The 20,521-nt window shown below is 36.9% G+C and overlaps 1 protein-coding gene across 4 annotated transcripts in view; it reads left to right on the top strand.

The window, feature by feature from the left end:
* The window catches only part of OLFM3 (olfactomedin 3), a 196,135-nt gene that overhangs the window by 145,885 nt on the left and 29,729 nt on the right, over nt 1-20,521 (top strand). For 2 of the 4 annotated variants that reach the window (XM_059137172.1, XM_059137173.1), the window contains 2 exons: nt 12,469-12,615; nt 18,951-19,106. In XM_059137172.1, the coding sequence (XP_058993155.1) occupies nt 12,469-12,615; nt 18,951-19,106 (303 nt within the window). Of the gene's footprint in view, nt 1-2,527; nt 2,808-12,468; nt 12,616-18,950; nt 19,107-20,521 lie in introns of those variants that run through there. The other 2 variants (XM_059137171.1, XM_059137174.1) reach the window with 2 other exon arrangements.

Below are 20,521 nucleotides of genomic sequence, written 5' to 3'. Positions count from 1 at the left end.
AACCGTGGGGTTTCTTGTCCTGAAAACAGGTTGTTACTTCTACATAAAATCATCACCTCCCTCATCTGCAAACTAGAACTCAACTTCTAAAAATGGAAATTATAATGATAATCACTTCACTAGATTAGGAGAGCACAGAAAATTATTTAGCTCTTTACAAATAGTAGCTGTTTTTATTTCCCACAGCTAATAGTCATTATAATATAAGCTTTTTTTATTTTAATGTGTGCCATTTAAACCTATTCTTAAAACAACACATTATAGATTTGATGTTGTTGATAAACTCCACTGAATTATACACTTTGACTACTGTCTCTTTCCATTCTTTAGTTATTTGCATCTCTAGAATTACTAGAATTATTTCTGGAGTTACTAGAAGCATTACATTTGTGTTGGTTTTCTTCTTTTTGTTTAAGTATGCATTTTTCTTTTTTTTTAACATTTATTTCTTTATTCTTTTGATAGAGAGAGAGAGGAGAGGAAAGAGGATAGGGAGAGGGACAAGCAGACTCTGTGCCCAATGAAGGGCTCGATTCCACAACTCTGAGATCATGACCTGAGCCAAAATCAAGAGTCAGACACTTAACCAACTAAGCCACTCAGGAGCCCCTCTCCTTTTTTTTTTTTTTTTTTTTTTAAATTTTTAAATAAGAGCATTGTCTCCCCTGACAATCTATCCTATATTCTTCTAAAGATGCTATTATTTTGCTGACTGATAGCTCATTAATAACTATAATTACTATCTCCATGTTGCATCTTAAATTCTCTAGCCATTGCATGTATATTAGTTTTCAATCTGGAAATTACGCTCTTGAAAAAATACTTCCCCTCCTAAATCAGGTAAAATTCCACGTGTAGTTTTCAAATAATTAGATTTATAAATTCACTTTGCTTTTTGTTACTGCCACATTGTAATACGTGTAAAACTGCACAGTCCTTTCTCTGAATACTCTTATGCAAGGCTAACTTTAATATATGAAGTATTGTGCTTTTATCCTTATTGATTTCTCATATTATATAATAATATACATATAATATGTAATAATTTTAGGCTTAGGCTTTCTAGGCCTGTGGTTTAAAAAAAAAATGAGTCAACTAAAATCATTTGGATGTATTTCGAAGGGGAAAATAAAAAGCCTAAATTCTTAGGTAATAGAAGGAAGATTTAAGGAGTCTCTCAGTATTCAACTTAAAACTCCTTTTGAGAATAAAGGGCATACACACTTCTATAAATATGTATCTCTTTCATTTTATTAAAGACATTTCCTTTATTTCTGCTGCCAAAACTGTTTATGAAAAATATGTATCTTTGACTGAGAATTTGAGCTACAAACAATTCCAGAATTCTCCTAAGGAATCAAAATAGTATGTTTCTTTCTTATAACAGGTTCCTTTTCATTTAATTTTCACTCAGCCATATTTCCCTTCATGTCTCCTCTCCACATTTTTTTTTTTTAATTTTAGAACACATATATTGTACAAGACAACCACCTCGGAATTATTCCATTCGGGACCTGAGATTTAGATATGAGCAATTCATAGTATTTGTAAAAAGAATATAATAATTCTATCCATAAGCCCCAAATTCAAAATACATATTTGCCAATCCAACTCTAATAAACAGATCATTGAGTCTTAAAGCTGAAAGGGGCCTTAGAGATCGTGGAGTCCAAACCTGAAAACAATGAAAGCCAAAAAATGTTAAGTCACTGGCCAGTCACTCAACTAACCAGAGAATAGGACTGGACCCTCAGGCTCCCTAAATCCAAGTTCTGGGTTCTCTTTTAATAAGTCACATGTTCTCTTGTGACTCCTGGTTATCAGTCTGTCATTCTGCACAAGGTGAAAATACAGTTAACAGAGTTTGTCTTTTGTCTGAGCAACTTAAGAAGCCCTCATTCTTAAAAGTAAAATTGGAAACATGAAATTTCCATAACAGAAGCTTTCCTCTAAGGCTGCCTTTTCTGTCAGTTCACAAGTAAGTTGCCTAAGGTAATGTTTTCCACAGGCAGTAGCTATTCATCTTTGACTTTTTTTTGTTTTTAGAGGCAACAATGCTAATTTTAGGTTACTGTTTAAAAAACATAAAATAAAAATATCTTACTCTCAATATCTGATCATCTTGGAAATTCTTTGCAGACTTGTTTTCATGCTCTGCCTGAAATTACTCTGTCTACGCCTGGCGAAATCCGTAGATATTAAATTTGATGTTTGAAATGTGCACTTTGGCAGACCTCCATCCAAAGGTGTATTTTTTATGAAGGATAAAGAGCAGCTGATTAGACTCACAAAAACCCCAGAGGAAATAGACTCTGTTGATGATAACTCCCAACAGTGGAGCAGAAAGAGCTCAAGTTTCCCTCTCCCTCCAACCTATGCTCTCCAAATTATCAACCAAGCCCTATCAAGAATATTTCCTTTGATGAGCCAGCAAAGTGTCCGGAAAGGAGGGAGAAGGAAGAGCAAGGCACTTCCCATGAGGGTGAGGTAAAGAGGTTCTGTGAGCTTTCCCCAGCGATTAGAGCTGGAAAAGTTGATCTCTTTTCATGCTGTAAATGTGGCGAGCTGCAGTCACGCCTCCCGCTGCCAGCCCAGCTCCGGGATCTTAATCAGTCACTATGAAAACTCATTAGCTTCACGGCAATGAGTCCTCCACTGCTGAAGCTTGGCGCTGTGCTTAGTACCATGGCAATGATCTCAAACTGGATGTCCCAAACTCTCCCATCCTTGGTAGGACTGAACACCACGAGGCTGTCGACGCCAGATACCTTAGTAAGTCACTCCGGTGGGTTTGGCCATCTTGGGAAGTAAGTGCTTTAAACCAGTGGGCTTGATTTTCTAAACTGTAAAGGCTGAGATTTTGCTTCTGTATTTACAGGGCAGCTTCACGGATTCGATATTTATGTGCTAACTTTAGTCATGGGTATTTCTTTGTGAACACTTTAAAGCTACACCAAAAAAATAAATAAATAAATAAGTGTACTGTCTGAGAAATTAGCTGTGAAAGGAAATACTTGACTCCTTCAATTCTTAAGACTGATAAACTCTAACTTAACTATTTTAACCTGAGGTTTGGAAGGATTCTTTAAGAAATGTGTTTTGTTGTTTGTTTGTTTGTTTGTTTATCATTTTGCTTCTTCTTTTATGTCTGTAAAATTCCCATAATTTTACCTGCAGAGTATGCTATAGAGTATATTCCATCTAATCTAGTTTTCCTATAGCAGGCTCTTCCCTGGAATTCAATTCTTAAGACTGTTTGCAATGCCTTCGGTCTGAGAAGCCAACCTCTTTTAAACATAAATTTTAAAAAACCTTCAGCAATTTAAAGCCTGCCAAAAAGACTTTAAGAGACACAAGCAATATAAAACTTACTTGATGATTTATCTCTCTTTGTTTAATTTTTTATAAAGATTCTCCTATCATAAGCCTAGCTCCTGTAGTCTTCATTTACCTAAAATTAATGTCTTTTTAACCCTTCCCACGTTATAACAAAATCTTTTCTGGTAGTTTGAACCACAGTTTAGTTTGCAATACTCTAAAACCTTTCAAATAAAAATGAAAATGCTGGTTTTTCAGACAGAAGTTAACAAATTCAAACAGAAGGAATATCCTCAAAAAAATCCTTTCCCTGCTATCAAATAAAGGATACAGAAACAATTAGCATTTGGAGCTCTTTACCTTCTTATCTTTATCTATTTTTACCACTGGATTACTCCAGTGGATCAAAAAGTCTGATACTTTAAAAAAAAGTAACCTTCCATTTTCAAGACTTATTGGCAGTTACTACAAATAATTAATTAATCTATCGATGTGTAACTGAGTAGAGCCAAATCAAATCGATTATATAATTTGCTAGATTGAGCTGGTTCTTAGGGCATGGACAGAGCACATGTGAGGCATACTATGACCCACTTTTATGTTTACCTCCCTTAGATCATTTAAGTCACCTCACTGCCTCTACTGTTGAAATTCCCCTCCCTTCCTGCATGATGTATGTATGGCAGAAGGGATATAAAAAAGATTTCTAGTTGTAAAGAAAACATGATATGTCATCAACAAACAATTATAAAATCAATTTACATTAGCTACTATACACTGAGCCAATTTTTCTCAATGTTCAAAGAACCTGATAGTTCTCGACAATTTAGTGGTTGAATTAACTCTTTCAGCAAATAAATCTAAACTAAGATATTCATGAATGATTTATATCACAAACTTCATACCTTGGTTCTGATATGTCTATTTTTTGTGTATGTAGACGTTGGTTTTCTTATTTCCTATTGTTGTTGATGGAGAAGAATCAAATTTCCAAAATTATGCATGATTCTTTTAGGACTTCTAGTTATCTTGTAAGGTTAAAGTAAATTCATTTTCTTTACTTCCCGATTAGTAATCTATTGGCTAAAAAACATAAAGCATTGCCGTGGTCTCTGAAGGTTCTGATATGACCAAATCCACCTCTGGGTGACCAAAAAAAAAAAAAAAAAAAAAAAAAAAATTAGAGACATTTACACTATGTTATTCTTCACTAGAAAGGAGAAACCAGCTTGCAAAAGCTATTTTTTTTAATGTTTTACAGAAGTCGCATACTTTACAGAACGATGGCTATGGCACTTCCCTACCTTAGTTATTCAAGATGATGGCTTATACCTTATGATTCCCATGGTGACAAATGAATGAATCTGTATTTCCTAGATTAAGATCATAAAAGGTTAATGCTGGAAAGGATTTCTGAAACCATCCAGGCCAGTTATCTTCACACTATTTTTGGCAGTGGTACCTTTCCCCCACCCCCCCAAACTAAATCTTATGTAATACACGCTCTGTTGAGTGAAACTTGAAGTGGAAATCCAGTTTGTAAAACAGGTCATGGATGGAATATTAAATTAAGGGAGGGCATTTATTGGCCCCCACCATCTGCTCTCTCCCCACACAATCAACCCCTTGTCCTAGACAAGATTCCTCCAGAGAAAACTTACAGACCTCAAGGGCTCAGTTGGAAATATGAATGATCTAATCCAACCTCCTCATGCCGCAACTGGGAGGAATGACCCAAAATATGTAAGTGACAAAACATATTTCCCCCAGCTAGTGAATGAGAGGGCCACAGGTAGAAGAAAGTCCTCTGACTGCAGTCCTGATCAGAGGAGTGGTCTCATCCTTTACCAGTCCTTACCCTTCCTGGCCCTGGTGCCACAGTAGGTTCATTCTGCCCTAATCAGATGGTTTCCCATAACCCTAAACTCTACTTCCCTTCTATGAAAGGGTTAGCATTGCCCTTCCTAGTAGATTCAGCTAGGATATCCTGCCCCTTTTAACTTTCTTGCTGAATGTCCTCACTTTAGACAGTATGAATGGGATGAGCCTGCATTTGTAAACATCAAAACAAAACAAAAGAAAAAAAGAGTAGGTCTTAAAATTTGTTTTCTGATTGTTTATGGGAAGTGCAGATGGCAAAAAGTGCAGATTTACCCAAATATGAAGTCTTTCTTTAGAAGGGTAGTTTCAAGTGACCTGAAAAAAAAAATAAAAATAAGGGAAAAAAAAAAAAAAAAGGATTTCAGTGATTAAATGCAATTAAATCTGTTTATAGCAAGTGTCTCTGAAATAGGCAGTGTACATTTGATTGTCTCAAAAGCTGAAAGAGGTTTTTAAATCTCCAAGATATTTTTGTTAAATACAGCTCCTTAATAGGGGAATATACTCCCTCTCATTTTTTTGTTGGAATATTGAAACATTTCTTTATTGTCCTCTTTGGCCCTGTTTTTCTCTCTTTTTTCCTTTCTTTTTTTTCCTTCCAATTTATCACTGGGCCCAGCAGCCACTGGAGAGGCTAGCGTATGCAGAGGTGAAGCCTTGGCTCTAAGAAAGCTCAGGCCCCCTCTGGCACTTCTCTCTGATGCAGAGTAACTGCCCCTTGAGGCTGAGCTTCTGAAACATGCCCCACGCTGTGGCCTCCTCACCAGGAAGAACCTGGAAAAGAGCAATTAAATAAGCAGAGGACATTCAGCAGCCACCAGCTGCTCCCAGGCTGCCCTACTGCTGGGGGGTGAAGAGGCCTCAAAGGGAACCCGTGGGCCTAAGTGATTTGTTTTGCTACAGTTTCAAACATTTAGTTGACTTCTCCTCATAAATAAACGACTTCACTGAGTTAGTCCGTTTTAAGTCCTGTGAAATGAGAATACCCTGACGCAAACTCTCCACACTTTCTACATTTCTTATTCTCAACTCACCGATGTTTTTCAGTCTGCACGGAGACACCAGAGTTCTGGTTTACAGTTTTTCTCCCTCAGATCCTTAGGCAGTATCCCTCTTGTGAAAGGGCAGCTAAGCAAATTAAGGAGTGGGAGATGGATGAGAAAACAGAACTGCAAATCTTGAGAGCCACAGAGAAAGCGATAATTGCCTTTTTAGAGAAGAAAGGTAACATGGATACAAGAGTAGATGTATTCCTGTGTGAGCCCTTAAAGCAGAAGTAGGGCCAAAAGGGGAAAATGACAAAGACAGAAGTTCATATGGAGCCCCTCAGCTTGCCGCCAGTGGAAGGGGCTGCCTGTGAAGCTGCGACATTCTTACCGTGCAGAGTTCGAGTGGAAGCACAAGAAAAGACAGAAGCGTGACTGAATGGAAAGACACAGGGCTGGATATACCTCTGACTGAGTCTTTCCCAACTCTAAGACTTTGGGATTTCCAGAACATGAACAGAGGTGTTCAACAGACCTAAATTTTTATCTTTAGGTTTTTGTGTTTGTCATTTGTTTTTGTTGTTGTTGTTTTAATAGTTGTTTTTCTTGGAGCCTTGAGGCTTTCTTGAAGGAAAATATGCATTTCTTATTTCAGTTCCACCTAGTCTCGTAAGAAATAGGAAGAAAACTGCTATGCAGTGACCTCTTTATTAACACATCCTCTAGAACACAGCTTCCTTCAGTGTGGTCTGTCAACATCTCTCCCATTCCTTTCCTCACACTTCTCCTTTCTTCACAACTAAAGTCATTAGCATGCTAAACCACATTTCACTCTCTGAGATCAAACATACCCTCAGACGAAAAAATCTGTAAGGCGTTTCATCATCACTTCAGTCTCCCCACTCTAAATCAAATAGGATCTAACAAATGAATTTTTCCCCTGCTTTATTTTCCCCTACCTTCTACACCACTTCTAATAGATTCCTTATTCTTTTTTTTTTTCCTCAGTCTGTACTTTTATGAAATGCCTAGAAACTCAAGATAAAACATAAGACCTAGCAATGTTCAACTCACTGATTCGGTTCCCTTGAAAGGATCAAAATTCTGTCTTTTGTCTGCCTGTCTACCTGGGTCCTGATAAAGGATTGCAGAGCCCACCACAGGGACATCCAGTTGTCTTGCTGAGCCTTTACTGCTAACAGCTTCTCCGGGGTGCCAACTGCTACTTATTTCCATACTTTTTAGATGATGCCCTCCATCTGCCTGCATGCCTCTCCTCCATAGCAAATTTTTTGACTTTTGGTAAATGGACATAGAATATCTGTCCACATTTATCTGCAGAGGATAGAAGAAAAGACAGTGCTGACAGCTGAAGAAAACTTGGTCTAAAGTCCTATATGTGACATTGACTAAATGGATGACTTGAAAAAAAAATTGCTTATGTTGAGTTTCAATTTCCTCACAAGTAAAATAATGTCAATGTCTAAGGAAGGGTCATTCTTTCAAAGAAAAGTAAGATTGAATCAAAAGGTGGGATTTTATAAACAGAAAAACAAACGGAAATGCATGATGTTTTTCTTTATTTTTACTTTTACCTCAGTCTTCAGGATCTCTCTTTTCTGGTACAAAGCCCTTGGAGTTTTGGGAGAACTCTCACAGTAGCTTTATATTTATAAGGCATAGCTTGGTAATTAAATTATAAGGAAAGAATCCAGACTTGAAATCTAATTGTTAAAATTATCATTTTAATTCTCTTATTTAGAGCATTCTTAAATATTTCATGAGTTCTGCAATATTAAAAACTGCTAGATAGTTCATTTAGTTCTTCTAATTAACACAAAGGGTTCAAAGAGGACTGCATCAGTAACCACTACGATTAGAGATGCTTTGGATAGTAATAAACGACATGCATCCTCCAGGTCCAAGTACTGGCCTTCACAGCAGTTCCGAAAAAGCTTTCAGGGTTATCTTCAGCGTTTATAGAAGGAAATTTCAGATAACTGGTGACGCAGTGTGGTGGCTAAACTTTCAGACCGGACAACATACTGACATCAGACTACAAATCCCAGCTCTGCTGATTAACCCCTGCATGACCTTGAGCAAGTTCCTGACGGACTTTAAGTCTCAGTTCCCTCATGTATAAAATGGGGGGAATAACATAACCTCATCCATAAGGTTAGTGTGATATTCAAAGACAGTGGTACATGTGAACTGCCAAGTAATGGCTAGAGCTCCATCAACAGTTGCTATTACTGTGAGTTTTACAGATACCTGAATAGTTGTTCTTGTAAGTTAAAATGGCAAGTCTTTTTTCATTGGTATCCAAAAATTTTCTAAATATTTCCTTCCCCTCTGAGGTCTAACTGGTTTTACTTTGATCCTCTTTTCAATGACAGTTGTAGATACCCTAAAAGAGAGCACCCGAGATGCACATAAAGCTTTCTTTATTTATCACCGACCCTGACAAAGAGGCCTCTATCAAAACCCAGGGGACTGTCAGGCACTCATCTTTTACATTAGCTCTTTTCTCTTTTGAGTTACCTTTTTCTTGCCAAAGAGGTAACTTCTTATAGTTGAGATCATTCAGACTAACTCTACAGTAGATAAGGTCATGGCTCTTTTCAGTGATTCTTACAAGAAGACAATTGGAAGTACAAACAAGGCTGGAGTCTGCTTTTATTAAGCTGACACTTGAGGGAGAATGCTAAATGAACATCAAACCCTATTCACCTTTCCTGTTTCCCTCATTCCAGAGAGCAACTGACACCTTGCCCTGCCATGATAAGCTCCTCACTAGTTAGCCAAACACTTGGCAAGTGAACACCAATAGTAATGCTGCCAGGTTTAATAATCAGTGTTTGCACTGCTGTTAAAGATATTTTAATATTATAATTGGGTGACCCATGCTCCTTTAGACAAAAGCTAAATTTATCCTAGTGACAAGACTTAATTTTCTGACATATCTGAAATTTGTGTCCAATGCGAGGTGAATTCTAACAGAAACTATAGGACCTGTGTCTAGATATTTAAACCCCACACTGTTACTTAGTTTAAACCTTTAATGGTACCACTTACTCTGGTAAGCTGTTCCTAACCCCATTCTATAATCTCTGAATTTTTTCTTCTTTCAGAAACATTGTAACACAATAATCTTTAAGATGCTATCTGATTCTAATAGTAGACAATTTTAAGTACATCTTCCTATCCTAACTCGATATTCAAGCATAAATGCTAGAAGGGATGAGAGAATGAAAAAGAAAGAAATAATAATGAATCCAGTGCTTCAAAAATAAAAGGCAGCATAGGAAGCTTCCATGAATTATCTGAAAAGGGAGATTAAAAGGAGCACCGGCACCATTTGCTTCTCATTATAGATGAAGTACAAGGACTATGACATCTTCCAGAGTTTCCTGAGTTTACAACTTACAGCTTCTCTGATTATTTGTTCTTGATTGTTGTTGGAATGCCCATCAGCACCCTCTAGTGATTATTGCTGAAGCCCTTGAAAGAAAAAGTGAGATTGATACAAAGGGTGGGATCTTATAAACAGAAAAACAAACTGTAATGCAAGATACTTTGAAAAGAAAAAGAACTGTGTGTTGGTTGATGGTATGTCATGATCTGGGACCTGGGACAGGATAAATAAGAAACAGTATCTGTTCTGCTATGAATTCTAGAGACACAGACAATCTCACAGAGGATAGCAGATCTGTAAAGAGGGAAGTCAGCCTGCAGTCAGCCTGTAGTCAGAGGAAGTCACCTCTGTAAAGAGGGAAGTCAGATCTCTAAAGAGGGAAGTCAGTTCTTTAAAGAGTCTGCTTTCAATCTGGCAAAACACTCCAGGTCTATAGGCAAACAGCTGAGTCCAGGAACACGGGGCATTGTGCAAGACAGTCCTCTGCTGGCCTCCCTTCACCTCCTGGTTCCTAATCGCATCTCAGTTCCCAACCCCTAACCCTTCGCTCACTCTTCTTCAGCCTTGGTCCTCCAATCTGATTCATTAAATACCTTATTTTCTAAATTAAATTCATTTCCCTCTTCTCCTGATCATACAAGAAATACCTATCTGCTGAATCCCTGAAACCCCAAAATGACAGATAGAGAAAGGCTGATAAATTTCAGATCCTAGCTGTACAAGTAAGCCAGAGCTTACTTATGTAGGAAATTTATTACTTATTACTGATTTATCTGATATTTCCACAGGAAAAACAAATTCAGATCAAATTAGATGGTTTGTCTGTATAACATCTGTTAGGTGGTTTTTCAATATCCATGATTGACCTTTAAAAACAATTATCTGGCTGTTCAACATCATACTGATAGGACATTGTAATTAAAAGCAGGATCTAGACCTGCACTCTCCAGTAAGGAGGTCACATGTAGCTACTGAGCATTTGAGATGTGGCTAATCCAAATTGAGCTAAGTCATAAGCACAAAATGCACAGTTTCAAATACAGTACCAAAAAAAGGAGAAAAAAACAATGTGAAGTATCTCACAAATAATTTTTGTATTGATCACATGTTGAAACATTTTAGATATATGGACTAAATAAAATATATTAAGGTTAATATTATTTCTTCCTCCTTTTTCAAGCCTGTTAAGAAAGCTAAAATTATTACATTTCCAGTAGACAGTACTGGCCCCAAGCATACTGCCTGGTTTCACAGAAGCTCTACTACATCCAAGCTGAGTGTCCCCAAGTAATTTCCTCTTCTGTGAAATGGAAATAATAATTCCTGCTTCTCAGAGTGCTTCTTTGTACTGCTGTATCATCAAAGTCAATGCATGTGAGCTGTCCTTTGGAACAGGGCCTGACCTTGAACAGGCTGCACTCTTCAGTCCAGGCAATCCCCAAAGAGAAACTCAACTGAGAGTCAAGGTACCGATAATCTCAGCGGCTGGGAGAATGAGTGCCTCTTTGGGCATCCACAACGACTTCTGCTTGTATGATGGAGAGCGTATGTTCAAGCACAGTTCTTTCTGAAAAGTAACTTGATGGAAAATGGGGATACTTACCTTTGTATCTGATAGAATGTACTCGCTATAACAGGAAATATCTAGTGGCTGGGTATAAACTAAGTGTGGAAATAAAACAGATGAAAGGCAAATAGCAATACTAGACAATATGCATTAAATGCCTAATGAATGATACAGACAATCTTTTGGAATAGGTAAAAATCATAAGGGTTTACTAAGCCAAAGGTTTATAAAACAGGTATTCCAAGCAGGAGAAACTAAATGAGTGACATACAAAGATATGAATCAAGGCGGCATACTTTCAGGACACAAATAGACTAATTTGGTTGGAAAGAAGTTTCTTATAGGAAGATACAGGAGGAAAAACTAGAAACATAAATAAGAGGCTGACTTTAAGCTGCCTCCTTTACTGATAGGAAAGCCACTTTAGGCCAGGGTTCTAGAGAGGTAGGGTGGTAAGTGCACAGAAGTAATTTAAGAAGATGAACTTGGCAGACTATGTCAAAATACTCTCTTGAACTTCTCTGGGACTCTGCTTCCTTTGCAAAACCATGCTGATCTAATTCTTTTTATCCTAAATTCTCATACACTACTTTTCTAGCTTTACTCATTGGCCCTTCAATACACAGGAAGGTCCTTAAGACAGGGCTTGCTTCAGAATATCACCTATGAATAATAATCAGAAAAATATATATATATATACTACAAACTACCATTCACCGTTGAGAAAGACAAAGTAACAGATCTTATATCGAAAGACTGGTGATACGTGATTCAGTGGTTATCAGATGTTTCTAAAGTTGCACTAAAATGTCCAAATATGACAAAAAACATGAGGGAGGGCTGTTGGGTCAATAAGTAGTTGATAATATGAGCGTATAGGGGCACATGAGTGGCTCAGTGGGTTAAGCCTTTGCCTTCAGCTCAGGTCATGATCTCAGGGTCCTGGGATCAAGCCCCGCATTGGGCTCTCTGCTCCGTGGTGAGCCTGCTTCCCCTTCTCTCTCTGCCTGCCTCTCTGCTTACCTGTGATCTCTGTCTGTCAAATAAAAGAATAAAGTATTTTAAAAAATAATATGAGCATATAGAAAGAAAAATTCTCCTTCTGGGGCACTGATAAGGAAGGTGTAACTGAGTGAAGCTATGCTGCCTATAGAAGTTGTTTATCTCTTTCTAACATGAAAGAATAAAAACCAGAAACTTGAATTATCAAAAAAGATGTTTTGCTTAAAATGCTACAAACCCGCATTCTCTTTATCCTGTAACGGAAGTCTGTGTTGTGTGTTTGCCATTGGTTTCCTCAGACTCAGATTAGTCCCAAAGAAGGGTGGCAAGTGTACAGCTCAGCCCAGGATCCTGATGGACGGTGCATATGCACAGTGGTTGCTCCAGAACAAAACTTGTGTTCCCGGGATGCCAAAAGCAGGCAGCTCCGCCAGCTTCTGGAAAAGGTAGGTATCCCGTCCTCCATGCACTTTTTTTTTTTTTTTTAAACTACCATTCCTTGAAAAGGAAATGTGGGGAAGCCGGTACTGATGAGGAATGTCCTCCCAATTTTTGTCTCCCTTCTCAAACTTTTATCCCTCTTCCTTAAAAAGAGTACCTCAAGCTTCCTATTCTGTTCTATTTATATTACTTTCTATTTTTCTCAATCATACCTTCTTAAGACTGGCTATCATATGCCAGTTGGTCTCTCCTTAAGAAAAAAAAAAAAAAAAACACAAAAAAAAGATAAGCAGTCTCATTCCCATGCCAGAAATTTATTCTCAACTCCGAGGATTGCACTAGGCTCTTCGAGCTCATGCATTTGAATCCCATTAACAACCTTGCAAGGAAGTTAAAATAATGGAATGCAATATGCAAGCTATCTGAACAGATAATGAATAATTTCAAGTATTTATCATCATTCTCTAAGCCATTCCTTTGAACATTAAGCTCTTCAATTTCATTCAATAGCATTTTCTCCATATAATTTACTTAAGCCAGATCCATAACAATCAAACGCAGAATACCCTTGATTTATTCTTTTTTACAGATAACAGTCAACTCATGAAGGGTTATTTATGTTTAGTTTGAGGAGGAAGAAAAAAAAAACAATGAATGGTTCTTTCAATTATTCTCATTCAGAATTTCACTGTGTTGGGCTCTGAATATAGTAGGACAGCTGGGTAGCCAGACTGATGGAAAGATGGCAACATGTTGGAATTTTAAATACCTTCAGGGATAACAAGATAAATTAGGTAGTATGTGCTTTCAAGGACACGGTACTCAACGATTCACTCCGCGCAATATCATTCTCATGATCATTCACGCAATGATGGCAGTGAGTAGGAACTTTTTATGGAAAATTAAAAGAAGCTAGAAAAATGAAAGCATCAGATCTGTTAATACAGACATGACGGCTTTATGCAATTCCAAGTCTAGGAACAATAACCTTCTTCTACTGCCATATAATGAAAATAAATTTGCTCCATGTACATTACTTGGAAGTCTATTGATGCGCTAAGATTTTAAGAAAGTTTCTTTCTTGTTTTTATACAATGATTAGTCCTGTTTTTCCTCCCCTTCTCCTCAGAGATGTCATCAATCTATTGGCTCTCTCTTCTTAAGTCTCTTTTTATAAGATCCCATCTTCCCTTGCTCTTTCAATATCTGTCTCCTAGACAAGAACAAATGTCATTTTCATTCAAGTTAATGACCTTGGCTAATGTACTTCTCAGCTATTAGAAATCATGACATAGGAACTGTGATTTGTCTTGGGTATTACTTACTTACCCATCCTGACTTTCTTTGTTTCTATGAAAAAAATCCAAATACATAGTTTCATATTTTTTGGTTACTAGGGAAATTAATTACATTGGTAAAAAGATTTAATTTTTTAAATCCAATTTTCTCTTTTCTATTAAACTATATTTCTTCTCAAATTACAGACTTTCTGCTTCTATATTCTTTTCTGTGCAAAAGCACCTTTTCTCTATACCAACTACATCGGTATAAGAAACACATCATTAAACACTGTAACCTTATTTCTATCACTGTTTTTCAGTAAAGCATTACACAATACACATCCCTATACAGATTCAGACATTTCTTCAAAAATCAGTCAAAAAAATTCAAATAAAGTGTCAGGAAGTGGATAATACCCTCTATAGCTCCAAAGTGAAGTATATGCCAGAAATATGATGAAATCAGGAATTAGTGTAGGCTGAATAAGGCAATATTGGATCATATATATATATATATATATATATATATATATATATATAATATCCAGGAGGTTGGCTGAAAGCAATCACTGAAATGTCCATGAGCACTCCATATAATATGCACATGTTTAATTTTTTTTTAAAGATTTTATTTATTTATTTGACAGACACAGATCACAAGGAGGCAGAGAGGCAGGCAGAGAGAGAGGAGGAAGCAGACTCCCTGCCGGGCAGAGAGCCTGATGTGGGGCTCGATCCCAGGACCCTGGGATCATGACCTGAGCCGAAGGCAGAGGTTTTAAACCGCTGAGCCACCCAGGCACCCCATGCACATGTTTAATGTTTTAAAAGAAATTCTAGAAGATCACACCTTAAAAAATCATTGTATTTAAGTGACCCAAAAATCCACAAAATTTATTTTAAAATGTAGCTTTCTATAAGTTACGTTTTTTAAATTCCTCACTGGAGAGTATCATAGGTCACAAGAAACAGTCATGAATACATAGAGAGGCTTGAAGGAAGGAAGTAGCCCCGGTTTGCTGCACTGACCCAAAGAAAAGTCACGTGAAACAAGCACTTCTTATTCACACTGAGCAAGTTCCTTCCTGACTTCTCTATAGTTTCCCGTCTATCTAAGCTGCCAGATGTAAAAACAGGAGCATGAGTTTAAGCAGCCCACTCACTATTATTTACAGAACTGATTTAGTCATATAATAAGGAAGTATTTTTAAGAAGAATAATGCTATGAACAGAATGTCCCATATATCATATCTGTATCCAGTCCATTCAATCCTCACAGCCAAGGTCCCTGCCCTTCTAAGTGTACGTAAAGGAAACTGCTCTTTGAGGTTAAAGAACATACCAAAGTCACTTAACCAGTAGGCTGTGGGGCTTTACTAGATGAGTTTGGCATTTTCTCACCATCATGCTAGCGTCAACCAGGATGTCATGGTCGTACCCACTCTTGAATGATGTTCTGTAAAACATTTTTAATCAGTATCTATATTACTTAATAGTTTAAGAATTACGGGGCACCTGGGTGGCTCAGTTGTTTAAGCCTCTGCTTTCAGCTCAGGTCATGATCTCAGGGTCCTGGGATCGAGCCCCACATCGGGCTCTCTGCTCAGTGGGGAGCCTGCTTCCCCCTCTCTCTCTGCCTGCCTCTCTGCCTACTTGTGATCTCTCTCTATCAAATAAATAAATAAAAATCTTTTTAAGAAATAGCTTAAGAATTACAATTGCTTTCACAATATTTCTGGTCTTCATATGCCCAAACTAAAACTGTTAGCTTAAAAAATGTTTGTTAGCTATGAGGCTTCTCTGTACAGTTGAAGATGTTCTGCATTGTCTAGGATAGTATTTCCTAAAGTGTGATTTCTGGAAGAGGGTTCCAGTGGCATCCTCCCCATAGAATGGTTTTAAGAAACACTGTACATGATACTTCACTCTTGATTTCCACCACACCATTTAATGCTAAAGGTTCTGGGAAGACCTACAGCAAAGTATCTGTTTGGTTTTGTTAATGCCAGGGCTGACCAAACATATTGAACTGTAGGGCTGCATTTTTTTCCCAAGATAGTCTCCACAGTAATTATGAAATAGAGTGAAAATCTAAGTTAATTTGTGTTTAAGGTCAGAAGTGCCTCAGATATTTTATTTAAGCAAAGAGCCAAGAGAAATAGTTTAAAAAATTATCAACGAAGTTGCCAGTGAGCTTGCCAGATGATGGACAGAGCATCTAAACACAGGGACATCCATGAAAATTAAAGTGTAGAACATGAGAGATGAACAGACTAGAAGAGGAACCACAAGTCTCCGTCCTACAACCTTAACCATGGGAATCCAGTCTCAGGTACAATCAGGAAACATGCTCAGGGGCTCTCTGTAAACAATAGGAAACTAACATTCCTGGGGATATCCAGCAGGAAAAGCAAAAGAGAGCCCAGAGCCAAATCCCTTCTAACTAGACAGCTGTACCTCTATCCATTACCCCAAAGGTAGCTCCTATAATTATGTGTATTTCTACATTATAGATGGTCACAATCAAGTCTCAGCAAAAACTTTCAGCACCATTTTTCACAGCACAAATAAAGTTGAAAATTAACTCCATAGGGTTAGTCAGAGGCAAAAAAAAAAAAAAAAGAGAGAGAGAGAGAGGCTATTTTAACTGTATCCAGAATACCTTATTTGCCTATCATTTTTTAACTGTACAGACTGACTACATATATGGAATTCCTAGGAAAATATTGGTCAGGCCAATGATGGTTATCTTCGGAGACAAATGCTGTATTCAAATGTGTAGATAGTTTAATACCAGTGGTTTTTCTTTATTTATGCTTAAACTTAACAGAGCTGAAAATTATTTTGAGAGCATTAAATTTATTCAAGTTGCAGTCACCATCTCCATCTTTCAGTGTTGTCTCGGTAATTTTGTGCTTCACTATTTTTCATTAAAAAATAAAAATGTAGCTGCCTAAGTAGGAATGATAGTAAATTAAGAAATATTTGGGAATGATGTAATGCTATAGTGTAACAGTAACAGAAAAAGGGAATTTTCCTTAAAATATTAAAATACTAATTACCTATTACTACAATTGGAAGTCTAAGATAATTTTACCTAATAGATATTTATTGAGCAATTACTCTGTGCCTGGTTCTGTGTAAGGTCTTGGAAATAAAAGATCTGAATAAGATGCAGCTTTGTTCTGTGTAAGGTCTTGGAAATAAAAGATTTGAATAAGATGCAGCTTTGAACATCATGGAGTTCACACAAGGGCAGTCGCTTCTGTTCTCCTACCCAACACACAAAATACATAATTAGTTTTAATGTAAGCTAGACTGTAATATATCCCGAAAAGATAGCATTCATAAAAGGCAGGACTATGGATGAAACAGCAGGAAAAAAAAAAAAAAAACAGGAAAATATAATCTTCTTTAATAAGTAGAAAGAATAGGCAACCCAAGGCAGCAAAATTCACTGCCATTTTAGAATGCTCCAGTTCTGAGGAATGTACCAACAATAGGCTCTTTATAGCTAGCTGGTCCACTGAGCTTTGTGACATACATGATGACAAAAATTGAATAAATTACTCTTTCCTCATTTGTAACTCACAATTGTTGCAATAAAAATAACTTGTTACTGAAACATAAATAATACATGTTTATTTAAAAATAAAAAGAATAATGCATAAAAATGTATGAAACAAATTAAAATTCACCTGAAATTCCACCACAATGTTTTTTTGGTGTTTTCACATATTCATTTCATGCAAATAAAACGTATAATTCTATGCAGATTTACATATATTCTATTTAGCAGGGACTCCTTTCTATTATATCCATTACTTCTCTTCTCACTCACGTCTCACTTCCTACCAAAAAACTAACAACCCAGTATGTATTCTTCTAATCCTTACATACCTCTCTCCACCATGATTTACCCTTATGCCCCATATGCACCATATGCCCCATTTTCTTTTATGTGTTTATGTGTGAGACACACATACAAAGAATTTGATTTAGAATAAAAGATCAAATTATATAAAGGCTGTTACATTTGCTCTTCTTACTTGCTTTTTTCATGGAAATTCCTCCATGTTGAGCAAAATTTAATAAACACAGGGATCACTGAGGGATTCTGATAAAATGCAGATTCTGACTCAATAGTTCTGGGCCAGGCCCCAGAAGTCTGCAGTTCTAACAGGCTCCCAAGTGATGTCAAACTTGTTGCTCTGTAGACAATACTTTGAGTACCAAAGTACAGAAACTTAGTTTACCCTTTAAAAAAGTATATTTGTACTCCATTCCCCAATTCACTTAGTAGCTCACCAACTATTAGACATTTTCACTTTCTTTCTTTTTTTAGATTTTTGGTACCCCAGCCTTTCTTTCCTTGTTTCTAGAAGTTTTATAAGTCACCCATTTCCTACCTCTACATAGCCTGAGGCCCAACGAACCAAAGTAGGTACCAGCAGCTTAATCGGTGTATTATCTACCTACCAAGCACTTAATACAGCTGCCATTTTCCAGGTCTCTTAAACCCTACGCTCTCCAAGTCTGTGGGTGTCCCAGCATTGCCACCATGCATCTTGGTCAATTCAATCTCACCCCTGGGAGAACTCAAGATGTTGAAGTGATTGTACTAGAATGAATGCATTCTAGCTCTATCGGACATGTCACTACTATCCACAATTGCTAAACATACCGATCTTAAAGAACTCAGAGTTAGCACTTACAGAAACAACTCATTTTAACATTTAACAGCTTGGGGCATCATGAGCTTACAAAGTCCTGGAATGAAATTTCTGTTTTTAAAATTTACTTTTCTGATTTATTAAATTCAATTTATTTATCTCTCATGGTAAATGTCAGTTTTCTTATTTCCCACTTAGGTTTAATTTTCCCTTGCTGAATTTTTTGAATGTTTATCATTGTTCTTCTGAAAACATATTGTGTGGGCATGCAAATAAGGATTTGGCATTTGGCAGTTCTTTATGTTAATGTCATTTTTGCTAGTTCAGTAGTGATCACATATTTCTGTACACAGACGATTACGTATAGCCAATGTTCTTTTTTAACAGGTTCAGAACATGTCCCAGTCTATTGAAGTCTTAAACTTGAGAACTCAGAGAGATTTCCAATATGTTCTAAAAATGGAAACCCAAATGAAAGGGTTGAAGGCCAAGTTTCGGCAGATTGAAGATGATCAGAAGACACTAATGACCAAGCATTTTCAAGTAGGTTTGACTTCTGCAATCTCGTCAATCCAAATCAGACACTGAGTGTAATGGACAGTCAGAATGGCAATCAGCTAGAAATAACTATGCATTGGCCCATACGAGCAAGGTTAAAGACTCTCTGGGGACATCAATCATCACTCCAATGAAACTGACCGTTAGCTGGTAGGAATGCATAGCAGACTTGCTATAAAAAGAGCCTAATCCTCCTAGAGCTTGGTGGAGTTTCTAGATGTATTTACAGGCAATTCAATATCTAAGACAAGGGGAAAATCAAGGAGAATTAATAAGTAAATTTATCAAAGCTCCTTCTGATGACTTTACGCCCTACTAATTTGAGAAGACATATAGAGAATATTTGTTATTAAAAGAGGCAATAATACCATTAATCATAGCATACAAGAATAAAAAAAAAGGATGTTTCATAATTTGATACAAAGTCTTTTCTTAGACTTCAGGTTGTTTTTGGCAATTATCCAAAAACACTGAAAATGTAGAAATAGTGCTTTTAAGCATGCTATGTGGACATTTAGTACCTATGTATGACAGTGCCATATTTTTAAAAATCTGACTATGATAACACCATATGAGCCTCTATTGAAAAGAAATCATCAGCCTCTAAAGGGATAGCATGTAGTTTATAAAACATACTGTGGTTTAATAAGCATAATAGTTTCTTTCTTCTTTCCCTTCTTTAGTGAAATTCACTGCTGACAGTAAGAGAAAGGGCCTGAATTTAAGCATCAGAAGTGCTTTTCACGCATAACCGTGATGGGCACAGAGCTGGTCGGGGACATGTGACAGGATCTCCACATAGCACATTTTAATCTGGCAAAAATTTCCATGGTTTTGTCATTTTCTTCAGTGGTGCTCAGGAGTCTGAGTAGGTTGGTATAGAAAACAGTTTTTACACTGAACCAGTTTTAAAGTTTTACCAGAAAGGTACAACAGAAGGAAGACAGGGTAAGAAAGTTGAGGGTATTGATAGGAGATGAGGCTGAAGGAATGAATCCTGAAGTTTGAGTGGAAGAGAAAATTAAACAAAGCCAGGAAGTTAAGAAATTAGAACACATTAAAGTAAGGCTTAAAAGATATAATAAACGTAAATATTACAGGAAATGAGAGAATGAGTGAACTGGATGAATAGAGAATTTATAGGGGAGTGATAACCTACAAAAAATATAAGGCTGAGGAGGACATGAGTTCATGTTAACCAACATTTATTGAGCATGTACTGTGTGCAAGCGGGGCCCGCTACTGGATATGTAATGACCTCTCTTCTATGAAAGACGACTAAAACAGGCAGGTAAAAATTGATGGTAAATAAAAGCACAAACATTACTGAAGAGCACAAAGGGAAGAGTAAGGTTGTTTAATTTTATTCAGAGCAGATCAGGGAAAGAGTTACAAGATTT

This window comes from Mustela lutreola, chromosome 10, assembly GCF_030435805.1.
Source record: "Mustela lutreola isolate mMusLut2 chromosome 10, mMusLut2.pri, whole genome shotgun sequence".
NCBI classification, from domain to species: domain Eukaryota; kingdom Metazoa; phylum Chordata; class Mammalia; order Carnivora; family Mustelidae; genus Mustela; species Mustela lutreola.
The sequence above is the reverse complement of the archived record's forward strand: the minus strand, read 5'-3'. Positions and strand labels throughout refer to the sequence as shown.